Source organism: Callorhinus ursinus, unplaced genomic scaffold (genome assembly GCF_003265705.2).
Source record: "Callorhinus ursinus isolate GAN/ISIS: 27379988/994484 unplaced genomic scaffold, GSC_fseal_2.0 scaffold4, whole genome shotgun sequence".
Taxonomy (NCBI): domain Eukaryota; kingdom Metazoa; phylum Chordata; class Mammalia; order Carnivora; family Otariidae; genus Callorhinus; species Callorhinus ursinus.
In genome coordinates, this window is record NW_027397066.1 from 131,092,088 (window position 1) to 131,107,920 (window position 15,833).

Here is a 15,833-nt window from a genome sequence, read left to right on the forward strand (position 1 = left end):
CTGCAAGAGGACGATGAACATGAGGATGCTGACCATGAGGGTGTATTCCTTTTTAGGGCTTGACTGTTGCAACTCTCTCTCTCTCTCTCTCTATCTCTCTCTCTCTTTCCTTAGTTTTTGCTACCCTTGAAGGCAGACCTTTGGGTAAGAATACATTTGGTGGGACCACAACAGCTGTATTCTTCCTCCCCCGGAATTCATGCAAGAAGCAAAACTGGGGCTTCTCCGTCGTCATGTAATGGCCTCAAATGAAAGCCTTGTCACCGGGGCGGGGGCTGGAAGGCACTGGAGCGCCCCAGCACAGAGAGCATCCGAATTCCCTCCTCTGTCGCTGACTGGTTGAAAACTGGGAGGCAACGACCAGCCTCCAGCTGCTCGACTCTCGATTGGCTGCGAAGAGGTGGCAATCAGGGCGGGCCGAGGCTCTGCACTGCTTCCAGCTCTATGCTGCCGCCGCGGTCCTGCTGCGCGGTCGCTGCTGCAGCCGCCACCCGGGTCCCTTCGACCGTGCCTCTGCGTGGGGGCTGCCTCCTCGGCTCGGGTCGCAGACACCATGGTGAGTGCCTCCAGCCGGGGCAGGCTAGGAACCTCACGCCGTGCCGCGCCGGGCCTGGTTGCCCAAGGGAACCCGCCGCGCCACCCGAGCTTGGAGCCGGGTCGGGGGAACGCACCGCCGGCCGCGGGAGCAGTCTCGCTGTTTTGCCTGTGTCCTGGGCAGGGGTGGTGGGAACGCTGGGGGTCGCGACGGGGGCGGTCAGTGCCTTCGCTCCTGAGGGGAAGGTCCGCCACTCTGCATCGCGCCGCGACTTCCCGGGCTCGGGAAGGGGACTTGCGGCTGAGGCGCGGCGGCTTTTCGGCTCAGGCGGACCCCACCGGCGTGGGTGGCTGAGGGCCAGAGGCGGGGGACGTGCCGGGTTCGCGTCCCCTTTGCCACACTTTCCCGGATGCCCACTCTGCTTCGGAGCGGTGACAGGTGAGCGGAGGGGTAAGAAGGTGGCGTGGCGATGGGGTGGACGGTGACGGAAAGGATCGGCCTTTGATTGGGGTGGAGGTGGCGCGCGTCTGATGCCTCTCTTTAGCACCGAGTACCCCGAACCGAGCGGAGCTAGAGGACAGGGGACAAGGTTAAACCAGAGCTGTGGCAGCTGATGCTGCAGCCCACCCTCGAGCCCCTTCCCACCCACCGCTGGTCCCTGACGTTCAGGTTTCCCCTGTCCCTGCAGTATGGATTTGTGAATCACGCGCTGGAGCTGCTGGTGATCCGCAATTACGGGCCGGAGGTGTGGGAAGACATCAAGTAAGTGACTGGCCCCTCTAGCTTGGGCCCCGCTCTGGCGACGCGCGCTGCGTGTGCGTGTGTGTGTGTGTGTGTGTGTGCGTGCGTGTGCGCGCGCGGGGTGGGGTGGGGTGGGGTGGAGTGGGGGTGGGGGGCGGCCCGGGGCGGCCCCGGCACTGTCCCCCGCGCCTCATTGCATCCTCCGCTTCCTGCCTGGGTCGCTGGCGCGCGTCCTCGGAGATGCCTCCGCCCGCCGCTCCCCGCTGCAGCTGCGCTCCCACGCTCCGGAGCGGGGACCCGGAGAGGAGCGGCGGCCGGGGCGGGGCTGCGAGGGCGAAAGCCAGGAGAAGGAGCCCCCGGGGTCACCGCGGCCTCCCGACCCGGCCTGAGCGTGGGAACGCTCTGCCAGCGCCCCGGCGGCTCCGAGCCTCTGCAAGCCGGACGACTCCCACGCGGAGAGGGGCCCCGGGGACCACTAAGGCCTCCGCGACGTTCAGAGAGCCTGAGGCCTTAGAAACAAACAGGAAACCTTGGCTCGTTTAGAATTCACACACCTCGCAGACACATAAAATAGTTAAGCCTTTTTAGTGTGCCCTTCTCTTGAGATGATTTCTTGAGCAACTGAATCAAGTGCATTTATTCATTTGAAATAAAGTAAAATTGGAATTTTTTTTTCTTTCATTTTATCAAAATCTACCCCATTCCCGCCCCCCCCCCGCCCTTTTTGGCTTCTACTATGGTGAAGGCTGCCTTGTAGGAGAGCATCCTAGTTTTAGTCTAGCGCCGGCGGTACTTTAGATGGGGACGGAAATAACCACAGCCACCTGAGACTTTAAGCCTGTTGGAATGATGGGTCATTTCCGCAGGCACGTTGAACATTTCGATCTAACAAAATTCTCTCTTCTCTTACTCTGGTGAAATTTGCGTTTGACTTGTATAGATGAGCACAACCCAACTAGCTACACCAAAACCATGTATAAGGGTTTTCATACTGGAGCGATGGAGCAACAATTGGTCACACTGAAATGGAAGTAGAGGAAATGATTACCTGGGTGGGCGGAGGAGAACACATTGTTATTCTTTACTTTCATTTCCTGACCTCACTGATTTCATTTTGTTATATCAAGTAGGTGGTGTTTTCATGCTATTTTTTTCTAAATACATTGCAACTGTTGGCAATCAATTCTAACAAGTCTTATTATGCAGTTACATGCTAATGGGTTCTTTTAAATATCCGTTTCCAAGGAAACGGCCAGGGTTAAATATTAAGCTCTAGAATGCGACTTTTCTCTCCCTTGGTTCTGTACAGTTGAGCGTGGTTTCATGTTCCATGAGCCATTTATGTTACCCACAGGGCATATCCACATATTATAAAGAGAAGTGGAGATTTGGAAATTATGGATTGAATCAAATGAGTATTTAGGTACTAAAGCTTACTTAGGGATTTGAATAAAGTAGATTTGGATCTACTTCATAATTTTTATTATGCTTGTTAGAGTTATAGAGAAGGCAGACGTCAAAAGCAAGATTTTAGAATGTAATTTAAGTATAGGATTATCTTTAAGCCACTTTGTGAATTTATAAAAGCATCATGCATATCACTCACATGTTTTCTCGTCCATAATATAGAAATCTCCAAATTTCTGGGAGAATATGCTATGACAATATACTTGAAATTTGAGGGCACAATAAAAGATAGCTATTATGGCTAAATAGCTATTATGTGTTTTAGCCAGATTTAGAGTGTATGTCCTACCCATTACCAACTTAAATCACTGTTAAATACAAAGATGAAAAATATGCTTTATAGAGAAATGTATCAAAAATTTTAAAAATTAAATTATCACTGATTTGTTTGTATTGGCCACATTTTCCCCAGAGAAGGTCAAAATATCGAAAAATATTCAAATTCCACTGGTGTGAGAACTTAACTCTGTCAAAGTAGGCTAAGAACTTTGTTACATTCTACTTTAAAAAATAGTGTATTGATTTTTAATTAAACATCAATATCTTTTAACTCACTAATTTATCTCTAAGTATTTCTGGACAGTATTCTTAATCTGTCTTAACACTTAACACTGTTCAAGTGTTGATAATTTAAATCACTCAAAATCTTTTTTTCCGGTAAAATGAAACAAATCATATGGGTCTTTTTATATGTACCCCTGCAACAATTATGTACCCCAGCAAGGGGAATACTGTTAGTTAAACTAGTGTTGTAATACAGGTGTTAACTTTAATCCTTTTTTGTCTGAGCATCCCTTTTGTTGGAGCCCTTATTGTCTTGGGTACCATTTAGGATCTGGAATAGAGAACATTGTTCAGTTTTCTGTGTTGAGAGGGATTAAAGCAGCTCATTGGTTTCCAACCCAGTCAGTACCCCTGAGGGGTGACTTTGTACTCCCTGGAAGAGCATTTGCTTAGCACAGCAAAGAGATTCTCACTGCCTAGGGGCAGGAGAGGAGAATTTGGAGGAGCTTAATTTGAACATGCTCCTTGGAAGATTCTGATGCCTGCTCTCAATTTCGTCTTCTACTCTAGGAGGGAAGGATCACTGGTTCAATATGCAAAATATACAATACACTTTCTGTTTTAACTTTTTATGAAAAACTAAATGTGTGTATTTTTTTTTTTTTTTTTTTTTTTTGTCTCCGTAAGTACCAAACATCTCTATCTTCCGTTTTGGTCTGTGAGAAACTATATAAATCAATATTTATAAAACTTTATATAACTTTTTTTGGTCTAGTAGGAAATAACTATCCATTCTTCATGAGAAAGGATGCCAAACATTTAATGACAAATAAAACCCTAAGTAACAAATACCAGACAGCAAATTCTAAGTGGTAGGAGCCAAAAATGCTTCATTGTAAACTCTGTATCCACTTACACTCTTACCAATCATATAACCATTTCACAGAGGCTTTAAATTCCTCCTTTTAAGAAAAAAAATCTAGACTAAGGATCAGCAAACATTCTCTTAAAGGGCCAGATAGTAAATAATCCAGGTGCTGCAGGCCAAGAGTCAATATTGAGGATATTATGTAGGTATGGACATAACTGTTAAAATGTGACTCTCTAAAATATAAAAATGATTCTTTGCTCTCAGACCAGACAATTAGGACAGTGGCCTGGATTTAATCCATAGGTTGTAGTTTGCTAACCTCTGATCTAGACCATCTATACATATGAAAAAGAAAAAGAGACCTCTGAATCTACTTTAAATCTTGTTTTGTTGGTTTCTTTTCAGTTTTCAGATGGTCCTTTCTAGAAGCCGTGGTCCCAAGGTGATGAAAAAAATCAATCATCATTTCAGAGAAACATGAAGTCAGAATATAGCTATTAGAAAAGCACTTAACTACTTGATATAATCATATCTGTTATTCTTCCATCATCCCTGGCAAAACTAATCGTTGCATCAAATTAATGGGTTCGATTTTAGATTGGTTTAACTTCACTGACTGAAACATAAAGATGGATTCAAAAAACTGAAAAAAATCTAAGATGATTAAAAGTTTATTGAAAACAAGCAAACAAAATGCCTTCCTAAAAACTACTTTGCCTCGAGTTGAGCAGGCCAAGGAACAAATTAAAAATAGATATGAAACTCCGTAGTGCTATACAGTACATGGCTTAGCCCTTCTCTGTCTTAATAAAAGGTATGAGATAAATATTTGGATTGAAATTTTAGTATGAGATTTGAAAATGATGTAATCACACCATTAGTTGGTACATGTTGGAGCAATTCCTCTAGAAGGCTGTCCATTATCTTCCTTGAATAAAGAATTCATATATGTTTAGTATGGTTTTATCTGATTTACCCACAGAAGGGCATCATACTTTTTCATTCATTGATTTATTCCTTTTTTTTTTCATTTTCTAGTTAAGCTTAGTCTTCATGAGCATAGTGTAGTGTTTTAGGCACTGAGGGTAGAAAAGTAAGATATACTCCTTGCCTCTAAATAAAATCTTATGCTACTAACTCTTTTCAGAGTTATCAGGATATTTTTGTCTTATTTTTTCTTGACTTTTCTGCCTGTAACACAGACATGGAAAGATTTCTGTCTGTAACTCAAGCATAGAAACATGCTTATCTTCCGGTTTTGAAATTAATGTATCTAGTTGAATTTGCTAATCACAAATTAATCATTATGGTTCATATAGGCAAGTGCTTTGCTATAAGCTAGTTATGTGACTTTCCCAAGTTGCCTAAGTTTTCTAAGCCTCTATACAATAATACCTATTGTATAGAGTTGTTGTAACATGTTGAAAAATATCTGAAAGTGCTTAGCACAGTTTTTGAAAAGGAACTATTTAATAAGTGGTAGCTATTATTAATTTCACTCTAGAACCAAAATTTTTCAACTTTTCTCTTCCCCAGCTCACCTGAAAGATACGAAGTTCTCCTTTAAGCAACAGTAGTAGCTCATTGAGGTTTACATAACTAAATGTTCCCTCATCACTCTAGGACAAGTAGTCACTTCCTTGTCATTTTCACTTGTTTTTCCCTTTTGTCCATTCTGTGCAACTGGTACCAGTTCTTTGAATTTGAAGTGCCCCTTAGACTCTCCTCTTCTTTCATTCTGGCTCCTAGCACTTTCCTTTGTCCTCTTAACAGCACTATGACTGGGTTCTGTGTGTCTGGTTTGCCCCACCCATCCTCTCCATTCTGCAGATTGTGGGAAGATTGTTACTTTCATGACGCTGCTTCCACTTTGGAATCAATCTTACATTTTTCTCATCCTCCCTCACCTAATCCTTATTTATTGTTTGAAAATGTAGCATTTGCTCCTCATATATAGTTTATTAAAAAAAATTAAAACAAGCAAAATAAGGCACTATGTTTTGCCATATTTTATTTATTTTATTTATTTTAAGATTGTATTTATTTATTTGATAGGGAGAGAGAGATAGTGAGAGAGAGCACAAGCAGGGGGAGCGGCAGGCAGAGGCAGAGGGAGAAGCAGGCTCCCCGCTGAGCAAGGAGCCTGATGGGGGCTTGATCCCAGAACTCTGGGATCATGACCTGAGCTGAAGGCAGACGTTTAACCCACTGAGCCACCCAGTGCCCCTTATGTTTTGTCATATTTTAATCAGATTTTCATATTCATGAGGCCATACAATTAAATTTCTATACCTTTCTGTACCCTTGTTCAAGTAGGTTTTTATATATCACTGGTACTCTATATTTTAAAAATTGTTTAAAATTTCCAGTCTTTTCCTCTGTGCAATTTCAGTTGAGTGCAACAGTACCCATTTGAAATTGGAAAGACTTTTCCAGCTCATTTTTTTCCTGGTTTATTGAGATATAATTGACACATAACATTGTGTAAGTTTAAGGCGTACAATGTGTTGATTAGATACATTTATTAAGTGTGAAATGATTGCCACCATAGTATTAGCTACCACTTCTATTACACAGTTACCATTTCTTTTTTTGTGGTAAGAACATTTAAGATCTACTCTCTTAGTAACATTCAAGTATATGATACAATGTTATTAGTTATAATCAGTTTGTTAATCTTACAACTGGCAGTCTTACCCTTTGCACAACAGCTCCCCATTTCCCCCACCCCCACCCGCTGGTAACTGCCACTTTACTCGTTTCTCTGAGTTTGTCCTTTGTAGATTCCACAGATAAGTGAGTGCAATATTGTTTGTTGTTTGTTTATTTTTAGTGATAAAGCTGAGTTTCCAAGAGGTTAAAGGACTGTCCTAGGGGGTTATATACAGGAAGCTAAAAGGTCAGGACTCCAACCCTGCTTTTCTGCTGCCAAGATAGAAATGCTTCTCTTAAGATAGAAATAGGAGCTAATGTAATATACATATAAAGATGAAACCATATTGTCACACCCAGAAACTTCCTCGGTCCAAATAAAAAAAATAATATACAGAAAAAATTGGTAAATTAGATCATTGTTAGGTTCGAGACCTTTTTCTGTAGGAAGACCTGCTAGTTAGCCTGAAAGATGGAGGTGGGCACAGTCTGTTGCTTGATAAGGTCACTAGCATTTGAAGTTATTCTTACTAGGAGAAAGATGTCCGTGTGTAAATCCCTCCACATATCTGCCAGTGAGCTCTTCACATAAGACTCTCCCGGAACCTGGACCATGTCTGGTGAGCAGCATGATGTGTGATAGGCCAGGTCATAGCCTGATCTCAGGGTATTTCTTTGATGATTTGAAGTATCTCTCTGAAATCAAGCTAAGTCTTTGTTTTACTTGTAATACTTGCAAATATTTTCTGCAATTTTTGAGAATTGAACACAAAATCATAGAAACATATTATTTAATTAGGTATTTCAGAGAAGGAGCTTTGCTCATTAACATCAGAGCCAGAGAAAAAATTAGAAAATCTGTATTCTCCCTTTTGACCTATCCAGACATAGCTGTGGCCGACGTTAACTAGACATTGCTACTGTTCACAGGGAACAATGTCCTTTCGACTCTCTTGCCTCTCTGCAGGATAAGGAACTTGAGCACATGTTTCTCTTCAGTGTGTTGGAAAGCGATAGTTATGAGTCGATAGTGTGTAGACATTAACAGGAAAACACACTTTAAGAAATCTGTATAACTGGCCCAGTTCAGAGGGTGACAACTCAGAAGACATGAGTACTTGCAGCTTTTCCATCTGCTTCTTTGCTTCGTTGTTCATTAAACAGGAAACAGTGGAAAATGGTGTTTTTGTGCCTAGTAAGATGGAGCACCTTTTTTCTGTCGAAAGATATTGAGGTTAAAGAAGTCTCTATTCCAGGTAAAAGGCAAATATTCTGAAGTATTTTTTGTACCTCTTTGTTACTGTGGTTTTGGATCCATTGCATATTCTGATCTACTTACCATTCATTGTCGAATGAAGAAGTGTTATATTTTTGTTTTGTTGAAATTCTTTGTGATCAATTTTCATATCACTCAAACATGGGGATCTTTCAGTCCACATACCCTGCTTTCTCTCAGCACTCCAACCTCATGGGCCAGTTTTTAGTTCCTGAAGACTTTGAATTTTTTTTTATTATTATGTTATGTTAATCACCATACATTACATCATTAGTTTTTGATGTAGTGTTCCATGATTCATTGTTTGCACATAACACCCAGTGCTCCATGCAGTACGTGCCCTCTTTAATACCCATCACCAGGCTAACCCATCCCCCCACCCCCTCCCCTCTAGAACCCTCAGTTTGTTTCTCAGAGCCCATAGTCTCTCATGGTTCATCTCTCCCTCCGATTTCCCCCCCTTCATTTTTCCCTTCCTGCTATATTCTTCTTCTTCTTCTTCTTCTTTTTTAACATATAATGTATTATTTGTCTCAGAGGTACAAGTCTGTGATTCAACAGTCTTACACAATTCATAGTGCTCACCATAGCACATACCCTCCCCAATGTCTATCACCCAACCACTCCATCCCTCCCACCCCACCCCTCCAGCAACTCTCAGTTTGTTTCCTGAGATTAAGAGTTCCTCATATCAGTGAGGTCATATTATGTGTCTGGATAACACCTGTGCTTAGCAGATTCTCCTCTTCACTCTCCCCATCCCTTACCCAGAAATGGAAATGTGTCTCGGCTCTGAGATGGCAAAACAAATGTGACTTCTTAAAGGAAGGCTTCTCTCACCTCCGAAACTGTGATGTTTCTTTATGGTACATACTGGGGTTTATAATTATGTATTTCTATTACTGATTAATATTTGTTTTGTCTCAGTAGATTCTAGGCTTTGTAACAGTTACCTGAGAAAGAGCCTGGTATGTTGTGGTCTTTTTCTTCTCTCTCTCTCTCTTTCCCCCGTGTGTGTGTGTGTGTGTGTGTGTGTGTGTGTGTGTGGTGTGTTATTATATATATAACATATTATATATATAATCCTTCACATTTTTAATTTCCAGGGAGTAGAACACATACACATTCACAGATTTTTTTTCTGTAACCAGGATTTAGTATGTCAGATTGATGACATTTATAACCACTATTTAACACAATATAAACTCTGTTGAAATGGACTTTTTTTTTTTTTTAATATCAGCAAAGGCAGAAGATCAAGTAGTATATTATAGCAGCTCCTTTTGGAAGAGTCAGAGTTCTTTTGTGTCATCTCTCCCCGTGTATGGATGTAATAGAAGTTTGAAAACACTACTGTTGAATTACCAATTTCATATACCAAAAACCGGCTACTGGATTGGATTCAGGACAAGACTGAATCCTTTAGCAAGTGTCTAAAAGCTGGGTAGATACAGTGCTGTTGAAAGTCAGTGTTATAAACTGTAGATAATTGTTTGTAATACTGAAATTAAATTAAAAAAAAAAAACCAGATGAGAATGCTCATCATGTCATTCAGTTTTGAACGTAACAGCTCATATATACCGCACACTTACCATAAGGTTCCTCAGTCCCAGTCCCCAGTGTTGAAAAGTGCTTTATACTCATTGTCTCACCTAATCCTCACAACCACCAGAGAAAATAGAGTTGTTCATTGTCCTTGTTTTGTAAGTAAGGGAACTGAGCCTTCAAGACTTTAAAACCCTGTGTCAAATCACTCAGCTGTTAATCATCACAGCAAGGATTTGAACAGAGGTAGGCTTGCAATGATTATATTATGTGCTTTCCCCCAAAGAGAAGAACCTATGACCTTCTTTCCAAAGGCAGCCAGTTTAGCATGGGCCTGGGCAATATGCATGTGTATTAGTACTACTCATTTTTTGTTTTTGTTTTCCTGGGCTTTTCAAGCACTTACACAGGTGATTTTGGCTATGACATTTTTAGAGGTGGTTTTATTCACCAACTAGCACATTTACTAAAGAAAACCAGAGCCTCAGAAATTTTGAGCAACCCATTTATTTTTAGAAGAGCTGTGACTCAGCAGGTCACAAGGTGAGTTCATGATGAAGTACACACACAAAGATCTAAGTGAATTCATTTGTCTGATGAAGCTACTGAAAATGGCTCATATGAGATGTTTATGAATGTGCCTTCAGAATTTGGGCAGTCACAAATGAGACCTGTACAAAGAAAGGAAATGCAATTATATATCAAGAGCGATGTCACTTTGCCTCAATATGTGTCACTCTTGACAGCATTTACTGTTACTGTTTATAGTACTTGGATGAGTGAACACATTGCCTTAAGGAGGGACCTTTATTAACTGAAAGAGACTCCAAGCAGGAAGCCATCACTGCATTTAAAGGACCCATCTCTTCCCTTGCTTCTCCCCTCTGCAGCTGCCTCAATCCAGAGTTTCTCCTTTGCAGATTCAGACCTAGTGTGAATTCACTACTGAAAATTGAGAGGTCATTAATACTTCACAACCACTCAGAAAAAAAACAATGTGAATTTTTAACTTTCTAGATATTATATAGAGTTACCTGTGTTTTGTAAGTGGGGGATTTCAATTTTAGTACTGGTTGGACACAACTCAACATTTATGATGTCCTTACTGTACACTAAAATAGACCATCTTGGGGCTATTGTCAAGGTGATATCTACATTCTGTTTTTTAATTAAACATGTTCTGTGATAATGGTTTTCAAAGATAACTGGCCAGGTTGATTGTTTGATATGTGCTCACCTTTTCCTTCTGAGATCAGACCTTATTTGAGACTTTATTTTTAAGATGCCGGTATTCAGGGTCTACATCACAGAACACCTGCTTTCTTACCTCTATGAGAAACCTCTTTACTTAAAAGTCAGGTCTTTCTAGTACACTAAACTTATCTGAAAAGTGTATAACAGCAGGAATTCAGCGTCAGAATATGAATTCAGGTTTTTGTACATTCACATTTCACAGTTAAGGATTAACTCCTTAAGTATGGAGTTATGAGAAATGCTGCCTGGATATTTATGACAAATTGTGTACCTAGTCTTTAAAAATTAAATAGTAGTTTGAAAACAAACTTCTCAGTTTTGCCAGTAATGTTTGATTGCTTGATTTTTAATAGGCAGTTTAGAAACATGTGAGGGAAATGGGTTTAATTAATACATTCACTTCTTTTAAAACATTCATACATTTATTGAGCACATGTTCTATTCCAGCACTTGGGTTAGGCACCAATAATTAGAAAAGCAAAAGGCAAAAGCCAAAACCACAGAACACCACAGTAAAAATACCTACTATTCTTTTGGGGAAAGGTAGTTAGTGTAAATAAAAGATCAACTTCTATTCCAACAAATAGCCATCACTAAAAGTAGGAGGGGAATTGCTACTAGGAAAATTGTTCATGTGTGCCTACTTAATTTTTAAACACTTGCTGTGGCTTCAAATATACGGAACATGATGATTTCTTATTCCATCTCTAGGTGAGAGCTTGGTCTTTATTTTTAAAGTCCTTAGGGGGACAGGATTTATTTGTTCTTGGCTGTTTGAATTAAGAGAACTTACCATCAAATCAACAAATTAAGTGCACCTTTAGTTTGACTTTTTTGATGCTGAATACAAATTCCCAATATTTGATTGTCATTTCTTTCCTTCTCTTCCTCCACTTACCAGTTTGTCTTCCTCCTCCTTCCTCTTCTTCAACAACTAAAATATTGCCGGTTGGCTGTATTGGGCATTAAATGGGTGGGAGACACTATTCTAAATCCGTTATGTAGACTAATTCTGCCATCCAACAGGGTTACAGGTAAGTACTGCTGTTCCTCTATTTTACAGATGAAGAAATGGAAGCACTGAGAGGTGACCTGCCCAAGCTTAGTGCAACCTCCTATGGAAGTAGCTTAGCTGCTTCTTTTGCATGCTGCGTGAGAAAACACTCTGACTTATGGTACAGATGAAACCAGATGAGTTCTCTGTCTAGGTTTACTTGTTAACCAAAGAAAGGGTCTTTTTTCCCCCACTTCATCCAACCTCATTTAAGCCACTTTAAAAATAAATCTCTCAATATGTCTTACCGTATGCTGACTTCTTTCATTGAATAATGCACCAAGTAGAAAAATGTAATGCTTAGCCCAAATACAGTTATTGAGTATACAGGTAAAGATAACACAAACTACTGCAAGTGATACTGTTTGGAAAGAGGGGGAAGACTGTATTCTTTAGGGTTATCCAAGAGATATTTAAAATAATAGGAAGCAGCAGGATATAATAACACAAACTCGGACATATGATGATAATAGTTCTATCGGTTGCATTTGATAAACGAACACTATTGAATGTATTTTAATCCAGTTTACTTCTGGGTTCATATGATATTTGCTGTCATCTGCGAGTTATTGGGAAAAAAAAGTATGTCCAAAATCTTTCATTTTTGAGAAAATTTAAAATTGTTTCACAGATCAACCTCTGGCTTTTTTCACGTGTAAACTAAATATAATTTAAATAACAGGGAATTACATCCCTGTAAAAATAAATCTCAGTATCTACTAAAACTTCAGTATTTCTATACAGTGCAATTTTATGCAAAGTGTAGAAATGTATTGAATGAAATGAAGAGATATCCATCAAATACTAAGTCAAAAAAGGAGACTTTTAGGGCAGTATAATTGTGTGTGTCATCCATACAAGTATATTCAGGCATGAACAACTCCAATATAATATTAGCAGTGGTTATTGGGATAGGGGAGGATTCTTTAAAAGGTTTCCCTGCCTATATTTTATATTTTTATACAATTAGAAATTAGAATGTATAAGACACATAATAGCATTTATCAAGAGATAAGTCAGTGTTTGTACATTACATCTTCAAAATTTGGGGATATTTCACTGACCTTCGGTATTAAAAAGACTTGAGGTTTGGAACATGTGTTCCCTTCATTTAATAGCTATGTAAGTTCAGCAAAAGGAAGACTTCCACATCTTTTTAATTTGCTGAATACGTAGACAGGGTACTTTTTAAGAATATCCCCATGCCCCCTGGACCTAATCCATGCCACCATTTGGAGTTCTTCCCTTGAGCAGACGCTGGTATTCTAGCCCGGAGAGAGAGGGGAAGGGACTGTGGCCTGCCTTGGCAGCATTTCATGAGTAGCTATTCGAGCTACTGTATTGCAGCTTCACCTGATGATAGTGCTGGTTTGTCTTGCATTCTCCTGGCTGCCTACAGGGATTTAGATGAATTGGATTGAGAGTTAAATGGATTATATCCAAGCTCCACCTATTTGTGATTTTAACACTGGAAAAGATATCTGCAAACTTGTCAGTTCTCTTCTACAGCTGGCAATATTTTGAATAATAGATTTCTCCTTTGGGCACTTGTTTGAGAAAAATAATCCAAATCTTATCAAGATAAAAATACTTCTATGATCATGACAACTATTAAAAATGGTGAGTATAATTTCCTTTCATGAATACTGTATATATTTTGAGCTACTGTATTTAATAAGCTAAGGATATGTTAGGAGATTTTATCCATCCACTTGGCACCTCAAACCTGAGTTTTGGACATTAGGATGTCCAAAACTGCCCCCACGCCTGTTCCAGCCACACTGGCCTCTGCTGGTCCCCCAATGCCCCAGGCTGCTCCTGCCTAGCCCTCTTCCCCACATTGCTCTGGCTCACTCCCAGAGCTTCCTTCAGACTCTATGTTTAAAACATAAGTCTTTTTTTTTTTTTTTTTTAAGTAGGCTCCATGCTGGGCTTGGAGCCCAAGGCGGGGCTTGAACTCAAGGACTCTGAGATCAAGACCTGAGCTGAAATCAAGAGTTGGACACCTACCCAACTGAATTACCCGGGCGCTCCTAAAACATAACCCTTGATCCAACCCACCCCTGCTCCAGTCCACTTTCAATAGCCTTTTCCAGTTCAGCCATTGGTGACAATATCCTTCCAGTTGCTCAGGCCAAAACCTCAGTGTCATCTGTGTTTCCTGTCCTCTTCTCACATCCTGTAACCAATCCACCAGCAAATCGTGTTGAATTTGCCTTCAGAATATATTCAGTTTGGACCACTTCTCCCTCCTTGCACTGCTTCCACTCTGAATCAACTTACCAGCCTTTTTCGTCTGAGTGTTGGCAGTAGCCCCCTCACTGGTCTCCTCGCTCTCTCCTAAAGCCTTTTGGTCCAGTCTCAGTGCAACAGCAGGATTGATTCCTTTAACATAGGTCTGTTCCTCTCGCTCTTGGGTCACAAAGGCAAAAACCATCCATTTCTTTCAAGTAAACGCCATAGTCATCCTAATGTCCACCCAGGCACCTTGTTACCACTCTGACCCATTCCCTTACAGCTACTCTGCCCCCACGCCTGTTCCAGCCACACTGGCCTCTGCTGGTCCCCCAATGCCCCAGGCTGCTCCTGCCTAGCCCTCTTCCCCACATTGCTCTGGCTCACTCCCAGAGCTTCCTTCAGACTCTACTCAGTTGCCAGTATCTCAGCTTCTTGGCTTTTGTACTCAAGCTCCCTACCCCACTACCTGTCATTATTTTTCTTCAAACTACTTACCATTATATGTTACTTATTAGTTTTATGCCTGGTCTGTCTCCCCTCCTAGAATGCGTATGCCGCAAGAGGTCAGGTATTTTTGTTTATCTTGCTAAATGCTTGATACCTAATGCCTGGAACCATGCCTGGCACAGTTAGGGACTCAACTGATATTTGCTATTTGTTGAACCAAAAGTTATTTCTTGATTATAGTTAATATCAGGCATTGCATTGGGCATTAGAGTACTATGTAAATGTTAGTCTTGCTAAACTATGCTTAAATATATCATGTTAATTTGGGGAAGAGAATGTGAAATGATTTCTTCTTAATCATTAGACTTTTAGGCAAATGGCATTGATTTAAACAAATTGGCCAAAAACATCCCATTTCAGGTGTCAAACCATCGTTTACGCAATAGTTTTAGCTATAATAGCTATTTTTTTATTTCAGCATTTGCCTCCTGTCTGTTTTTGTTTTCCAGAAAAGAGGCACAGTTAGATGAAGAAGGACAATTTCTTGTCAGAATAATATATGATGATTCTAAAACTTATGATTTGGTTGCTGCTGCAAGCAAAGTCCTCAGTAAGTTGAATGTGACTTTCCTTCTTTGGCTGAGTTATACGTAGAAGCCCAAAGGAGTACATGAACCAAGATCCCATTGTATAGTTCCATAGGTTGTACACTGCACAACGGCAGAGGGAAGGCTCAGGCTTTCCTGAGTCCTAGTTTTCCTTCACAAGCTCTTTAGAGAGTGGAGAAGCTCTCCGCACCCCCTCACAGAAAACCATGTGTTGGGGTGGAAAAAAATTATTGAGACTTCATGTAATAATAACTTCAGTTATGGTGTCAACAACACAGTAATTACAAAAGTGTAGTATGCAGAAAGTATTGTCCCCAAATCTCTCTTGCAATCTCGTGTTCCATTAACTATTGGTAAAAGAAAACAAGAAACTGAGGTCTACATCAGGGAAAGCTCATGCAAAGTAGGCAAAGTTCAAAAACAGCTTCATGGGAAAAAAAAGTTGTTCTCAAAATTATTCTCATGTGCTGAATTTACAACTAGGCCACAGTTTGGGTAGAACAGAAAAACTTTTTAGCTTTGCCACTGATAACTAGAAGAGCAAATACCTATTACAGAATACAAGAATTACAAAGAAAGAATGGTAATTTGTTAATAATAAAAATATTCAGCCTTGCTAGTAATCAAAATGGAAACAAAT

General features: G+C 40.5%; 1 protein-coding gene across 3 annotated transcripts in view; it reads left to right on the forward strand.

Annotated features, from left to right (window-relative positions):
* The first annotated feature begins 423 nt into the window (after positions 1 to 423).
* GUCY1B1 (guanylate cyclase 1 soluble subunit beta 1) overlaps positions 424 to 15,833 on the forward strand; it is a 43,950-nt gene continuing 28,540 nt past the window's right edge. For 2 of the 3 annotated variants that reach the window (XM_025874361.2, XM_073892404.1), the window contains exons 1-3: positions 424 to 556; positions 1,224 to 1,297; positions 15,095 to 15,195. In XM_025874361.2, the coding sequence (XP_025730146.1) occupies positions 554 to 556; positions 1,224 to 1,297; positions 15,095 to 15,195 (178 nt within the window). In that variant the 5' untranslated portion in view covers positions 424 to 553. Of the gene's footprint in view, positions 557 to 1,223; positions 1,298 to 13,218; positions 13,521 to 15,094; positions 15,196 to 15,833 lie in introns of those variants that run through there. The other variant, XM_073892403.1, reaches the window with a different exon arrangement.